Here is a 17,153-nt window from a genome sequence, read left to right on the forward strand (position 1 = left end):
ATCAAGTGTAAAGATGAAGAATATATATATATATATATATATATATATATATATATATATATATACATACATACATATATGATGAAAATATACATGATGTGGTTGGTTTAGTCCAAAAATTGAGGAAAAGGGGGATGAAAGAATCAAATTATGTTGTTTTTATTTTTAAAAACCTATTATCTATTTGCACTTTTATACATCTCTGAGTTTGTATATACATGCCAATAATAACATGTGTAAATGTGTGTGCCCATGCACATAAACAAGTGTAAGAATCCTATGGTTGCCTGATACTGAAAATAGTTGGTCTGAAGGTGAATATTTGAAAATGTAAAATGAGGAAGATGATTAAATAGCCTACTTATAAATCCCTACCTACCAGAACATCGTAAGGGGTCTAATATTATGGAAAGCTATAGTTACTTCAGAAATGTGGAATAGAATTGGGAGCATGGGATTTGGAATCAGACTGCCTAAGTTCAGACAGTGGCTCCACCACTTACCAGCTTTGGGACTGAGAAGTATTCATTTGCCCTCTCTGTATCTAAGTTTTTTCATCTGTAAAAGAGAGATAATAGCATCTGGCTGATGGAATTTTGGTAAGGAATAAACCTACTAAAAGACACTAGAACAGTGTCTGGCATATAATATGTGCTCAATAAATGTTAACTTCAATTGTTATCTCTGGTCTAGATTACTAGGCTGCAATTAATATACATTATACACACAAACTTTCTAACTTCTAGCTCCTCTCCAAATATGCTGCAAGGGACTGTTCTAGCAATTTTAATTGTTTCAGCCAGATTGTTGTCACTTTACTATGCATATGCAAATGAAATTACTGTAACCCTTAATGTTAAAAAGAAGCAGAGAGATTTTTTTTTTCCATTGGATATCCTTTCCTGCTTTGTCAAAGATTAGTTGGCCATACTTTTCTGGGTCTAATTCTGAAGTCTCTATTCTATTCCATTGGTCTATGTGTCTGTTTTTGTGCCATTACCATGCTCTCTTGATGATTACAGCTTTGTAGAAGAGGCTAAAGCCTGGGATTGTGATGTCTCCTGCTTTGGTCTTCTTCTTCAAAATTACTTTGGCTATTTGGGGTCTTTTGTGGTTCCATACAAATTTTAGGATTGCTTGTTCTAGCTTCGAGAGAATGCTGGTGCAATTTTGATTGGGATTGCATTGCATGTATAGATAGCTTTGGGTAGTATTGACATTTTAACAATATTTATTCTTCCAATCCATGAGCATAGAATGTTTTTCCATTTCTTTATATCTTCTTCAATTTCCTTCATAAGCTTTCTATAGTTTTCAACATACTTTAACAAATGGTGCTGGGAGAACTGGACAGCAACATGCAGAAGAATGAAACTAGACCACTTTCTTACACCATTCACAAAAATAAACTCAAAATGGATAAAAGACCTGAATGTGAGACAGGAAACCATCAAAACCCTAGAGGAGAAAGCAGGAAAAAACCTCTCTGACCTCAGCCGTAGCAATTTCTTACTTGACACATTCCCAAAGGCAAGGGAATTAAAAGCAAAAATGAACTATTGGGACCTCATCAAGATAAAAAGCTTCTGCACTGCAAAGGAAATAATCAACAAAACTAAAAGGCAACCAACGGAATGGGAAAAGATTTTGCAAATGACATATCGGACAAAGGGCTAGTATCCAAAATCTATAAAGAGCTCACCAAACTCCACACCCAAAAAACAAACAATCTAGTGAAGAAATGGGCAGAAAACATGAATAGACACTTCTCTAAAGAAGACATCCAGATGGCCAACAGGCACATGAAAAGATGCTCAACACAGCTTCTTATCAGGGAAATACAAATCAAAACCACACTCAGATACCACCTCACACCAGTCAGAGTGGCTAAAATGAACAAATCAGGAGACTATAGATGGTGGAGAGGATGTGGAGAAATGGGAACTCTCTTGCGCTGTTTGTGGGAATGCAAACTGGTGCAGCCGCCCTGGAAAACAGTGTGGAGCTTCCTCAAAAAATTAAAAATAGAACTACCCTATGACCCAGCAGTAGCACTGCTAGGAATTTACCCAAGGGATACAGGAGTGCTGATGCATAGGGGCACTTGTACCCCAATGTTTATGGCAGCACTTTCAACAATAGCCAAATTACAGAAAGAGACTAAATGTCCATCAACTGATGAATGGATAAAGAAATTGTGGTTATATACACAATGGAGTACTATGTGGCAATGAGAAAGAATGAAATATGGCCTTTTGTAGCAATGTGGATAGAACTGGAGAGTGTTATGCTCAGTGAAATAAGACATACAAAGAAAGACAGATACCATATGTCTTCACTCTTATGTGGATACTGAGAAACTTAACAGAAGATCATCGGGGAGGGGAAAAACAAACAAAAAAAGGTTAGAGAAGGGGAGCCAAACCATAAGAGACTCTTAAATACTGAGAACAAACTGAGGGTTGATGGGGGGTGGGAGGGAGAGTAGGGTGGGTGATGGGTATTGAGGAGGGCACCTGTTGGGATGAGCACTGGTGGTGTATGGAAACCAATTTGACAATAAATTTCATATAAAAAATAAAAATAAAAATAAATAAAAAGAAGCAGAAACAGCCCAGCACACCATATTACCCTTAGACTTACATTTACCACTACCTTTTACCTGTGACTGCTGTTCAAATATTTCATCAGAACAGACTTTATCAGTAATATCTGAAAACAAACAAAACATGTTCTCTGGACAAAGTTAAAAGGGGCCTTACATAACATTATTGCAATTGAGCCTGACTTCTGTAGTCCTTATTCAGCAATTAAGACTACATCTGTGAGTAAAAAAAACCCAAAAAAACAAAAAACAAAAAAAATTCAAAATATTGATAAAAGGCAGCCATGATTATTATTATTATTTTTTATTTATTCAAAACTTCTCTACAGGAGTTTAAAGGCTTTGACGTGGGTTTAAAGGTTTTTGATTTAAAAGCTAGATGAATTTAGGGAAACTTCTCAATTTTCCTCAATCTTTGTTTCTTCAACACTGTGCTCAGGGAGTACTTTATTCTATGAAAATCCCAATACAGTCTACTGTTTAATGTCTCATAGTTTTAAGACAAAATCAAAACACAAGATTATTATTTTCACTAACTTGCATGTGAAAAAATTAAATGGCTGTCCTAAGTTAGTAGTTAGTAACTAGGTGTTTGGACGTCTTTCGATTATTACTACAAATCTCTTTTCCACCATACTCTGTTATTTAAATTATTAGAATGAAAAATGCCTTTCTCTAAAAGAAAAAAAAATTAATAGGTCAAGACCACAAAGTGATTCACAAGAATAAATAATCCATTGCTTATAAGTCAATTCTAAGAATATATTTATATATTATTCATTATATAGTGACTTAAATGACATCTATAAATATCTTTTGGTCCATCAAGTACCAAAGAGAAGATTTCTAAATCAAAAGACTTCTAAATTTTTAACATTAACAAACTCTTAGCCAGTGGTAGTATCACTAAGAAATTCCTTTTTTCAGATTTAAAGACTCATTTAAATCATGATATAGATCATTCTAGTAATATTTTAGTGTATGCTTTCATTAAAAATGCTAATTTGAAATGAAATATTCTTTTTAATTTTTTTTTTTTAATGTTTTTTTATTTATTTTTGGGACAGAGAGAGACAGAGCATGAACGGGGGAGGGGCAGAGAGAGAGGGAGACACAGAATCGGAAACAGGCTCCAGGCTCCGAGCCATCAGCCCAGAGCCTGACGCGGGGCTCGAACTCACGGACCGCGAGATCGTGACCTGGCTGAAGTCGGACGCTTAACCGACTGCGCCACCCAGGCGCCCCGAAATATTCTTTTTAAAAACTGGCTGTGTTTTTTTTTTAATTCCCCCTTCACTTGTTTTAATTTGGAAACATGAAATTCTTTCTACCTTGAATCCATTGCAGCATCTAGTTTCCCTTTTCTCTGAAGGTGTTGTCTCTGCTGTCTTTTTCAAAAGTTGATTTGGGTCCATCATTGAGTGTTTTCAATTGTGGTTGATGCTTGGTTTGAAACGACCACCTATTCAGGGAGAAAAAGGATAACTTATTTCACTTCGACAATATATAATTCAGAAATATGCTGTAAGGCTGACATTAATCAATAGATAAACCCACTAATACTCATTCAGGGTCTTCAATGTCCAGAGCAGTAGGCAAATGCTAGACACCAAAGGAAGGGGGAAACACATGCCCACACAGAGTCCTAATTTCCAGGGATTATAATTTGATTGGGAAGATAAATTTCTGAAAATAATTTGAAACAACAAATGAATAGTATAGATCATACACTAGATGAGATCAAAAATTTAAAGTACTGAAAGAAAAATTTAAATGTTTCACATATCTCCATCATAAAATTTAGGTAGGCAAATATATATTTAATTCATCTTTATAGTTTTACAAAGGGTCAAACCGTGCCTTGTACATAGTAGACAGTCAAAATGGGTAGACAGAAAAATAATGTAAGGAATTGGAATTAGAGTGACCTATGAAGGTTTCATGGAAGAGATACCTCAGGAACCAGGTATGAAATGCAGGTCGAGTTTGGACTTGTTAAAGAGTACCTCTCAGAGAGACTCTGGCCATGCTTGACCTTACCACTATCACAACCCTACTTTATTTTTATTTTGTTCATTTACTTTTGAAGGTAAAATGTATGCAGTTGCATGTATGTAAAATATATGTATTTGAAAGTACAAAACATCAAAAAGACGTATATTAAAGAATCTTTCTGTAGCCCTTGTCTACCCAACATCCAGTCTCTTATTCTGAGGACTAATTTAACCAGTTCTCAGTGAATATTATCCAGAAATGTGATATGCATTTTTAATTAAATACATAATAGCTTCCTTTTTTAACACAAATGGTGGCATACCATTAACACTGCTCTCTACCTTTTTATGCTACTTTATATTAATAAATGACTTTTTTCAGTTTCTTTATGGTTGTAGTTATCCTATTGTCCATAATATATCTAGTTACATGTTGATAAACATTTAGTGTCTAAATATTTCATACTAGAAATTTTTTAAAAAAATTTTTTAACGATTAATTTGTGAGACAGCGAGAGATAGAGCATGAACGGGGGAGGGTCAGAGAGAGACACACACACACACAGAATCTGAAACAGGCTCCAGGCTCTGAGCTGTCAGCACAGAGCCCCACGTGGGGCTCGAACTCACAGCAGCGAGATCATGACCTGAGCTGAAGTCGGACGCTCAACTGACTGAGCCACCCAGGCGCCCCTAGAAAAATTTTTTAATATGTCATTTTATTTATGTGTAAGATAAATTCTTATGAGTTTTGAGGTCGAAATGCAAGATAAATTATAATTTTGTAAATTGTTACGCCTCTATTTTAATTTTTTGAGTTTTTATTTAAATTCCAGTCAGCACAGTGTAATAATTAGTTTCAGGTGTAATACATTGTGATTTAATAATTCCATACAACACCCACTGCTCATCATAAGTATACTTCTTAATCCCCATCACCTATTTAACCCATTTCCCCCCACCCATCTCCCCTCTGGTAACCATCAGTTTGTTCTCTATTGGTAAAAAATCTGTTTCTGGGTTTCTCTCTCTCTCTCTCTTTGCTCATTTGCTTTGTTTCTTAAATTCTCCATATAAGTAAAATCATATGGTATGTATCTTTCTCTGATTGACTTATTTTATTAAGCCTCTACTTTAAAGACTAGTAAAATGAGTCAACTTGTTCCTTAGATTTGCTCTTTTATATGGAACAGTGAGTTCTTTGCTGAGGTTTAGAAAATGTATTCTTGTTTATACATATCTGCATAATACATACTTATGTATCTAAGATATTTATATATAGAAACACACATAAGCATAGATATATGATAATTAATAGGGCTATAATTATACAATATATTTAAAATATGTCATATGTGCAGTTGATTCTTATTATTTGCAGTACTTGTGTTCTATAAAGTTGATGCAAACAGCAAGACCTGAACATTGTTCCTAATAGAGGGTTAGATGTCCGTGTATCTCTGGCCACATCATTTTCATCAACCAATCAATTTATAACCCTGTTTCATGTGTGCTTCTGTTTAAAGATATCTTATTTAATGTATATTGTTGATCCATTAATTTTAAGTTTGTGGCCAATAGCACTGTCTTGCTCATGCCTGAGGGATGCCTATGTAACTCATATATTCTTTCCATCATGTGCATCACGTCCTTCTTGCATTTAGGAACACTGGCCCACACTTCAGCACTATACTTGGGAGCTGTTTAAACAGCAAAATCATCAAAAAAATTCACAAAAGTGAAAAATTATGGCTCTAAATAAACTGTGAAAAGAACACTTATTTAGAACATGAGAGCTAAAAAAAGAAGGCAGAGCCACATTTGTCTGACCTCAGCTGGGACCATGTGTTTTGGACAACTCAGATTTTTTGCCACTCTGGACAAGTTTATGAATGACCATAAAGAACATTAGTATTGATTTTGGGGTTACAAATAAATTTTAGTGAGAAGGCAAGTTCACAAATACTGAATCCATGAATAATGAGGATCAACTATGTATTTTATTAATTTATTCAATCAGGATTTATTGAGTCCTTATATTATAAAGACAATGAATATATATAATGCCAATTTAATAGATAATGTATAACTGTAGAAGTGATAAATATCTGAAGATGTTATCATGTGTATGTAAACATATGCATCAATGCAAAAACCCACGTCTATGTACATCTAAGTAAATCCTAGTTATTCCACTTTTTTTGCATGTGCTCCAAACATGCCTATACCTTTTCAGTTACTAAGTGGAGAAGAATGAGGAAGAAATCAGTAGTTAGGGACCCCAAAATCATAACCAGCCCTTTGATAAATTTCCTGTTATATTTTTCATGAATACCTTTTTCTGTATCTTTCCCCAGAATTTAAATGGTTAGGAAGTCATTTTTTCCACTTAAATCTATTACTGAAAATCTCTTTGAATGATTTATGAGGTGTATATACACCCTATAGCTTTAGTTCTGTTTGTTGTGCTTTGTTTTTTGGCTACTGAACAAGTATTCTTTTTCTTTTTTCTTTTTCTTTAATTTTTTTTTTAGAGAGAGCAAGTGAGCAGGGGAGGGGAAGAGAGGCAGAGAGAATCTCAAGCAGGCTCCCCAATGATCCTGAGACACTTAACCAACTGAGTCACCCAGGAGCCCTGTGAACAAGTATTCTTTAAGGTCATTATCTCACCAGTCTAGCCCTGTTTATTGCGTTTGATTAAATTATTATTTCTTATTTTATTTCTATCATATCTGTCTTCAGAGTCTTTCAGAGGTCCCCTGTATCATACAGAATAAAATTCACACTTCCTATTTGAGATTCTTTACAAACTAAACCCAGCCCTTGTTTTTAGTCTCATTTCCCAACACATCCATTAGCACCTACAGCCATTTGGAACCAAGTGTCCCTAGAACGCTCTGCCCTATGTTTCTTCTTAACCTGTAATGTTCTTCCTCATCTTTTCATTGTAATTCTGCCCCAAATCACTCTTGTTAGACATTTTCCCAGTTACTCCCAATTGAAAAAAACCTTTCTCACACTGCTGCTTATAACTTGTAACACAGTCATTACTTTTCCCTGTTATTTCTACAACTTTCTCAGATAGATTACAATTCCATACCTCTCTCCTAGATACCAAGAAAAAATAGCAAAAGAGTGGGAAATGTAGGACTTCCCCCCCTCATGTCTGAGAAAGACTGAATTGTAATAGGTAACCTCAAAGTAATAACGGAGTTGGAGTATCAATTTAGGTTTGACTCTTACCACCACACTTTTTACTTCACCATGGCATTTTAAACCTGATTGGAGAATTTAACTTACTTTTCTCTGGACGCTTTTTTTTCCCCTCAGGGCCCCAAACAACTGACATTTAAATACACTTTGGAGACACAATATGTTTCTAAGACAGAACCACAGGCATTCAGACACAGCACTGCCATTCTTTCTTCAACAGAACAGCCCAGTTCTGCCTCGTTTGATTGGGCTGGAGTGTAGGGCAGAATCTCACTAGCCTCTCCTTACCTGCGTCAAGCTTTTACTGTTAGAGAGATCATAAAAAAACAGTGCAAGCCAGGTGACCCAGTCTCTACTGTGTACCTATGGAACCGAGGAGGAAAAAAAGAGAAAACAAATTTAACTTTTTAGACCTTTTATGAAGGATTTTCTTCATTTTCTACCTCACTTTTGCAGTCACAATGGTCTATTAAGAGTAGCCACCTTCCTGAATTGGAGAAGGGAACTAATATTTATTGAATTCTTAGTTTATGCCAGGAACCATGCTGGGAAAAATTTTTTTCTCATTTGATCAGAGACAAAATTATCTAGAAAACTTCTTTCTTTGTCCTCACCTTGAGTCAAATGAGTTGAAACAGGAACGTAGAGGTGGGTAAGTGACTTTGAGACATGTCCCATTTTTTTTATGTTTGCCAACTAACTCTCCACCCTATATTATCCAGTTAATATGGGATAAAAAAAAGTAGGGAATACATCTAATTATTCCATATAGTCAGTGAAAATAAATGCCTTGTAGTATATTTTGAGAAGGTAAACAGAGATCCATTTTTTTTAACTTGAAGTTTCACTTATCTAGAAAGTAATGGTAACAGGGTTTCAAAATTTATTTTTAAATTATGAATGTCTTATTTTCTACATTTTAACTTTCAGAGCATAGAAACCTGAGGCTCATCTATCTCCAGAAGTCATATTTAATAAATTTTATAGGCTTAAATATAAGTGTGCTGAAGACAAAGCATAAAACATGTAATATTTATCATGTTCATCAAAACATTTTTTTCCCTTGAAATCTGTGGCAGTTTCTCACATAGAAGAAACACTGAAATTAGAGGTTCTCAAAGGTTCTTACCTGGACTTAGATCCTACACCAGTAGCAAGGAGTCCATCCCTTTATCTGTTGTTAAAATCTCTCTTTAAATAGTGAGTTGGCTTTTTTTTTTTTTATCAGTTCAGTGATGATTAACCATATTATTAGGTCATTGTCCTAAGTAAACAGAAGAAAATTAATTATTCTAAGAGCCTGCTCCAGACTTCTACATTTTAAAAGTTATATATTTTGTGATCTCAGTCTATTAATTACCAATGTTGTGGTTGGACCCATTCGGGTGGTTTTTATTATGATTTCAAGATGCCTCTCAGCAATAAACCATCAGGGAACTTTGGAAAAATACAGGTTTATTTCTTATAGGACTGGGGATTTACACAACACACATGGGGGCAAACAACAAGGTCATAGGTAGAGGGAGAGAGCGCAAAGCCTGGGGTTCTGCTTTTATTCAAGATGCTCCTCAGCAATAAGCATCAGGGAACTTTGAAAAACTACAGGTTTATTTCTTATAGGATCTGGGATTTACACAGCACACGTGGGGGCAAACAGCAAGGTCATAGGTAGAGAGAGAGAGTGCAATGCCTGGGGTTCTGCTTTTATTCAAGATGCTCCTCAGCAATAAGCATCAGGGAACTTTGAAAAACTACAGGTTTATTTCTTATAGGATCTGGGATTTACACAGCACACGTGGGGGAAACAGCAAGGTCATAGGTAGAGAGAGAGAGTGCAATGCCTGGGGTTCTGCTTTTATTGGGGGTGAAGGTTGAGGCCTAGGGTTTTACCAAATCACTCTTATTGGTGAATTTAAAACATAAGAGTGAAAATGTAAAGCTCAGGAAAAGTAAAAGAAAAGTGACCCCAAATGGTCAGTTTTTGAAATCAACCAAGATCTCTAAAACAAAGATGCCTCAAAGGTGGAGGATGGGGGATGGCTCTTTATCTGTTCTGTGGCTGGCAGCTGTTTATTTGAGATAGCCCTCTTTGACGTGTCTGCCTCTTTGAAATGGATGCTTTGGCAATCAGAGCTTAACCTAGGCACTTGTGTTACAGAAAAGGAAAAAAAATGTCAGGTTTTACACTACATTACATTAATTTCTCAGAATTTATAAATTATTTTTATGTAAAAGTTTAATTATTAAACTTCATTTCTGAGAATAACTTATATTTGCTTGAGTTGGTTGCATAATATTTTTTCTTTAAAAATACAAACATAGATTATCTAAGATATTTAGAACTAGAAAAGAATTCAAGGCAGTTTTTTAAATGTGTCTACTGGTTCCTTCAGCATTTAAGATAAAACATGCTCTTTTGCTTGATACTTTGGTACAGTTCTAATACAGTGTCAATGAATACTGCATACATACACACACACACACACATATATATATATATATAGCTATTACTTAGAGAACACCATATATATATGTGTATATATGTATATATGTGTATATATATGTGTATATATACATATATATGTATATATATGCTTGTATGTATACGTGCACACACACACATGCATATATAGCAATGTGAGACTGCATATATGAAAACATTACCCCTTAATCACTTCTATAAGACAATTACTGGAACAGCTGCAGCAATATCTATTTAAATTCTGTATCTCAGTTATTTGATACATCAGCTCTGTCCATGTTTATTTTTAGAAGCATTGGAATCACAGGAGGAACCAGAGATTGTGGAGGGATAAAAGAGTTGGGAGACCTCCAATTTTCCAAGTAAGGGGAACTGAGAAATATAGAACTGGGACAAAGAAAATTAAGATCTGGTTTTCCAGATAGCCTTCTGCTGAGTCAGAATCTATAGTAGTCCAGGCCCACCCCTCCACCCAACAATCTCCCCACAGGAAATTTTGATTCCATTTACAAAAGTTTTTTTTTTTTTTTTAAATAAGCACTTCATTTAATATTTACTTATCTCTAGATTTTGAGAACCACTAGAGCAGACCTAGAGAATACTTTCAGGACATTATGGACTTCGCTATTATTCAGAGTGGAAATAAGTTTAGGGGCTTCTACGGTAGTGATTCTCTCTTCAAATTTTCATTCTACCAAGGTGGAATGAAGGTAAAATAGTACAAATTAAGAACCGTCCTAATCCCTAAACTAAAGCCTTCTGGTGAAATCCTGGAGTGTTTTCATAGGTCAAAGAGCGTCTTCCATGCTCTTCCTTCCGTATGACTGTTTAATTACTAATTAGACCGTGCTTGTGCAACTTGTGGAGAAGCAAGGTGGTCAGAGGAAAGATGTTACAATAGTTCCTTTAAGATCCATATAATGCTAACATCCATGGGTCAGGAGAATTGTATAATTTTATAAAAATATTCTAGTGATATTTGTTTCAGAGATTATCATTACAGTTCTGATGGCATATCATAGTCCTTGAAATCTGATAAACTTCAATGCCAATTTGTCTCTGCTACTTGCTAGCAGTATGCGCTTAAGGTTATTTAAGATTTCTAAGCATCAATATCCTTATCTGTAAAATACAATACTTGGAGTAAGGATTAAATAATGTGTATAAAGTGCTTTACACAGTACTTGACATTATAGTTCAATATCTACTTTCTAATAGGATTCATTATATGATGTTTGTGTATTATAAATATTTACAGCAATTAATTCACATAAAATTAGTAAAAATAACATCTCTAAGACATGTGCCTAGCAGTTTCTTCTGGCAATTTTTATTGCCCGAGTTCTCAGGCATGCTTTGAGAGAAAGGCTTCAAGCTCAAAGCAAACATGTTGCCACCTGTCTACCCCACTTCCCTTGGCAATGGTTATGAGGCAGCTCCAGGAGTTGTATACTCCTGGAAAGAACCCAACATTTCTGTATGTACTGATGCTAAAGCCCTTGTGTCATTATGATTACTCTTACTTGACCATCACCTTTGTTATTATAGGTACCACCATAAGAAGGAAGGTATTTCCTGATCAGTCTCATCACCTCCTCTCTAATCCCCATATGGCTCTGCCAAGTCTAAGACCCTTTTCTTGAGTCTTTTGGAACTCACGGTTAATCAAACATAGAATTCCCTTTACCTTCAGTCTCTTCTCTGAATTTCTTGCTGTTGTTCATCTCTTGCTCTAACTTAAACCTGGCGCTTTCCTGAAGACTGCCTCTCCAGCTGCTGTAATCAGTGGGAGCTGCACTATTCTCCATATTGCTCCATACCAGATGGGCTGGTTTTCAGTTTGCTCTACTTTGCTACTTCCCTTCTGTGTTCATTCCCTCTTCTCTCAGAAGGCATAGTTTTCAATTTCATATCAAAAGACACTATCACTTATTCTTCTTCTTGTTGGAATCATCTACTAATCCTTCAGTCACTTCCACTTATTCTGTGACAGTTTAAGCTCCTGGTTCAAAGTCAATCTCTCAGAATGTTACTGTTATCATAATTATTGGTGATTTCAATGATCATGGAGATAATCCTTTTAATTTTCTGGCTTCTTGGTTTTTAACCTTTCCTTCTCCAATGATCTTGCTTTTCTATCTACTCCAATGGATATATCCTAGACCTTGTTACACAAAAAACTGGAACTTCCCCCGTAATATCTTTCCAAGGATTGGTTTACCACTGTCAATCTTTCCAGCATATACTGCGTTACACCTCAGATGCAAAAACACTTTCACTAATCAGGATCTATAAACCACTGATTGATTCTACCAGAGATTGCATTGTTCCTGGTTTAATGTCCTCATTTTCCTGCATTTCTGGGTTAGATTCAATGGTCATGGTAATAATTTTTTTCCATATCTCTTCAAGTCATTATTGACCTTTGCATCATCTTAATTGCTTAACTACAACCTTGATTAACCCCAACTCTCAGACTACTCTGTCAATTCATCCATGCTACTGAATGAGGTTGAAGAAAAACCCTCAACATGTTGACTTTAAGTTTAGGATTAAGAAACTCAAATGAGCCTTTGTGTAGGTATCATGCTGCATTTTCCTAACTTGTGTCAGCTTGTTTTTGACTCTTTTTAAACTTCATTTATCTCCTCAAAACTCTAAAACATCTTCTCGTATCTTTACCTTCAGCTGGTGACTATTTCACTGACAAAAAATGAAGAACAAAACTCAAAACCTCCTTCCAATACATCTATCTACCTATAGCATCAGTGCCACATATTTTGCCTTGAGGAACTGTCCATGCTGCAGCCAAGATCATTCTCCATTTGTGCACCAGATTGTCTCCTCTCCTTGTGTTCCAAAGGATATCAATTTTCCTGCTCTAAAGAAATGTTCCCATCAGCATATAAGCATCCTGTCACTCTCCCATCTTCATAAATCCCTCTTTTGATTCTGTACCTTTTACAGGTATTGCACTATTTTTGTACTGTTAAAAAGTCTTCTCAAAAGACTTATCTATAATATTGCTTTCTATTCCTTTTCTCACATTCTTTCCTGAGTACACTCAATCAAGTTTATACCCCCAATTCCACTCAAACTACTCTTCCCTAAGTCATAAATTACCTAAATGCTATAATGTGATGGTCTTTATCTGACTTGAACTATTAGCCATCTTTCAGAGCTGACTATTCCCTTCTCCAGGAAACAGTTTTCAGGATACTATCCTTTGTGGTTTTCCTCTTAACTCATTGGCTTCTATTTCCACTTCATGTACTAAATATTCTATATATCTTTGGCCTCTTAATGGGAATGTCTCAGGATTCAATTCCCACTTATTCCATGACAGTCTTACAAGTCACTCCCAATTATTCCATGACAGCCTCAGAATTCAACCACTATATTTTGGTGATCTCATCTATTCTCATATCTTTAATATTCTCTATATGTTGAGAATTCTAAAATTTTTACCTCTGGTAAAGACTTTATTCCTGAGATGTTTCCTCAAGACTTTATGGTAGATTTTTCCATTGCCTGCTCACCATCTCCCTTTACATAGATAAAGGCTTCTGATACTAAAAAATTTTAAAGCTGTTCCTCTCATCTTCCTTTCCCAAACCACTCCTATAATATTCCCCATCTCAGTCAATTGTAGTTCTATCCTTTTAGTTGTGTGTACACATGCGCACATGTACACACACATGCACACACACTATTGGAATAATTTTTGACTCTTCTTTTACTCAAAACGTATGTTCTAATTTCAAAATATACCCAGAATCTGACTCTTTCTCACCACCACCATGGCTATCGTTCTGGTCCTGAATTATTGCGGCATTCTCCAATTCGTGTTTCAGCTTATCTCCTTAAATTCACCAACTGGACTCTCCCATGTAAACTTCACCACAGCAGCCAGAATTTCATCATGTCAAAACAGATCATATCATGACACTGATCTGCTCAAATCCTCCAATGGCTTCCTACCATTCAGCTTAAAGTCCAAAGAATGGCCTTAAGACTTTTAAGATATAGACCCCATATTCAGAGTATTTGTGTTTGCTGTTCTTCCAATCTATTCTTCTCTAGATATCTGCATAGCTCACTCCATCACCATCTTTTATCACCCACACAAATGATACCTTTTATCTTACTTTCATTCAACATCATTATTGTGAAATTCAATCATATTGTTGTGTATATCAGTTCATTCCTTTCTATGCTGATTAGCTCACATTATACAAATTATTTCAATTTCTTTATCTACTCAACTGTTTATAGAAATGTGAGTTGTTTCCAGTTGGCTATTACAATTAAGTGTTATCAATATTTGTTTATAAGCCTTTGTGTGGGCATATGCTTTCATTCTCTTGAAAAATGCCTACTGGTGGAATGCCTGGGTCATATGAGAGTTGTGTACTTAAGTTTTTAGGAAATTTCTAACATAGTTGTATTATTTTACATTCCCAATAGCAATGTATAAGAGTTTTGTTTCTCTCCCTCCTAATAGTTGGTATGAATAGTCTTTAAATTTTATTCCTTCTAATAGATATGTAGTAGTATGTAATTCTGATTTCAGATTTGCTTTTACCTAATGACTAATGATGTTGAGCATCTTGTCATGTGCTTATTTGCTATCCTTCTCTCTTTCTTTCTGTCTTTGGGTAAAATGTCTGCTCAATTTTTTTTACTCAGCATTTACTGGGATGTTTGTCCTCTTATTACTAAGTTGTAAGAGTTATTTAGATGTCTACAAACAAGATCTTTGTTGGGTATACGTTTACAAATGTTTTCAAGTCAGAACCTTAAAATTTTGATGAAGTCTAATTTAATTTTTTTATGTTTATTTATTTCTGACAGAGAAAGCGAGAGAGAGCTAGTAAGAGCAGGGGAGGGACAGAGAGAAAGGGAGACACGGAATCCAGGCTCCAGGCTCTGAGCTGTCAGCACAGAGTCCAATTCAGGGCTCAAACCCATGAACCCTGAGATCATGACCTGAGCCAAAGTCAGACGCTTAACCATCTGAGCCACCCAGGTGCCCCTGATGAGTTCTAATTTATCAATTTTTCTTCACCTTTTGTGCTTTTTGTGTTCTGAGAAATCTTTGCCAAAATCAAGGTCAATAAATTTTTCTTGTTTTGTTCTAGAGCTGTTAGCTATTATGTTGAAGTCTATACTCCATTTTGAGTTGTTCTTGGTATAAGACATGAGGCAAGGTTCAAGGCTTATTATTTTGCATATCATTATCCAATTTATTTAGCAGCATTTGTTTAAAACATTATTTCCCTATGAACTTGATTGGAATCTTTGTAAAATATCAGTTAAATATAAATGTGTGGGCCTATTTCTAGACTGTTTATTCTTTTATTGATCAACATGTCTATCTTTATGTCAATACCATACTATCTTCATTGTTATAGCTTCATAACAAGTCTTGAAATCAGATAATATAAGTCTTCCTACTTTGTTCTTCTTTTTCAAGAATGTTATGACTATTCTAGGTCCTTGACATTCCCATAAACATTTTTTAATACACTTGTTAACTTCTGAATAAAACTCTGGTGGAATTTTGGTAGAAAATGCAGTGACTCTATAGATCAATTTTGGAATAATTGGCATCTTGGTAATAATAAGTCATATAATCCATAAACATGGTGTATCTCCCCCTTGCTTAAGTTTTCTTTAATTTTTCATAGCACAGTTTTGTATTTTTTAGTGACAATTCTTTCACATATTTTGTCAAGTTTGTTAAGCATTATTATTTTTATACTATTATAAATTATATTATTTTAATTTCAATTTCTGATTGTTTAATGCTAGTGTATAAAAACTTACATATGTATATTGAACTTATGTCCTGCAATCTTACTAAACTCAGCTGGATTTTTAAAAACATATTTCTTAAAATTTTTAATGTAAATTACCATGCTGTGTGCAAATGAAAATAGTTGCCCTTCTTCCTTTCCAATTTAGATGCCTTCCCCCCTGCCTTATTGTACTGTCTAAGACCTGCCGTGTTCTCTCTGGACTATCATATTATAAAATAGAAATGGTGACAGCAGGTCCCTGCCATGTTCCCAATATTAAGAGGAAAAGTTTTCAGTCTTTCACAATTAAGAATAATGCTAGCTGTAGGTTTTTGTACTTACAGGTTAAAGAGGTTCTCTTTTATTTCTAGTTATCTGAGAATCTTAAATCACTAAGGTCAATCAAAAGTCAATTCAAAAGTCTAAAGTCAATCAAGGTAATTCATTGCATCTATAGAATAAAGAGGAAAAAAACCCCTAAAATTATATCATCTTAAAATATGTAAAAAAGGCATTTGATAAAACTCTTTTTTAACTCATGATAAAACTCAGCAAACCGTGATTAGAATTTCCTTAAAGTAATGAAGAGTGTCTATCAGAATACCTATATAATCATCATACTTCATTGTATTTTTATTGGACATCATTGTACTAATGAATAGGAAGAAAATAGAAGGGCCAATATATTGAAAGTCCAATGAATTAGGAAGAGACTAATTGAGGGAATGAGATGAGCGGGAAAAGTGGAAATCTAAATGTATTATTGTGAAGCAGTTCCAGGTGATGATAAATAACAGAAAGTAGCTACAAGATGGGGTAACAAAAGTGAAATAGATTACAATTTTTCCAATACTCAGAAAGGTGTCGAATTTCTCCTCAGTTATCTGTGTTGAGTGTTCAGGGCAGCAGATGATGATATATTCTATAAGTACACTCTCAAATCTAGTAGTAACTAACTATGTGTGGTAAGGGAACACTTCAAATGTGGCTTGTGTGACCAGGAAACTGAATTTATTTTATTTAATTTAGATCTAAGTATCTAGTGCCTACCTTATTGG

At 34.9% G+C, this 17,153-nt stretch overlaps 1 protein-coding gene across 2 annotated transcripts in view; it reads right to left on the reverse strand.

Annotated features, from left to right (window-relative positions):
* Positions 1–9,066, reverse strand: part of LOC131519913 (solute carrier organic anion transporter family member 1B3-like) — a 73,295-nt gene extending 64,229 nt beyond the window's left edge. Inside the window, exons 1-3 of one of the 2 annotated variants that reach the window (XM_058743498.1) lie at positions 8,942–9,066; positions 8,101–8,175; positions 3,937–4,067 (exon numbers count right to left, since the gene is read on the reverse strand). In XM_058743498.1, the coding sequence (XP_058599481.1) occupies positions 3,937–4,023 (87 nt within the window). In that variant the 5' untranslated portion in view covers positions 4,024–4,067; positions 8,101–8,175; positions 8,942–9,066. Of the gene's footprint in view, positions 1–2,643; positions 2,713–3,936; positions 4,068–8,100; positions 8,176–8,941 lie in introns of those variants that run through there. The other variant, XM_058743499.1, reaches the window with a different exon arrangement.
* Between the last annotated feature and the right edge of the window lie 8,087 nt (positions 9,067–17,153).

This window comes from Neofelis nebulosa, chromosome 8 (genome assembly GCF_028018385.1).
Source record: "Neofelis nebulosa isolate mNeoNeb1 chromosome 8, mNeoNeb1.pri, whole genome shotgun sequence".
In the NCBI taxonomy this organism is placed as follows: Eukaryota; Metazoa; Chordata; class Mammalia; order Carnivora; family Felidae; genus Neofelis; species Neofelis nebulosa.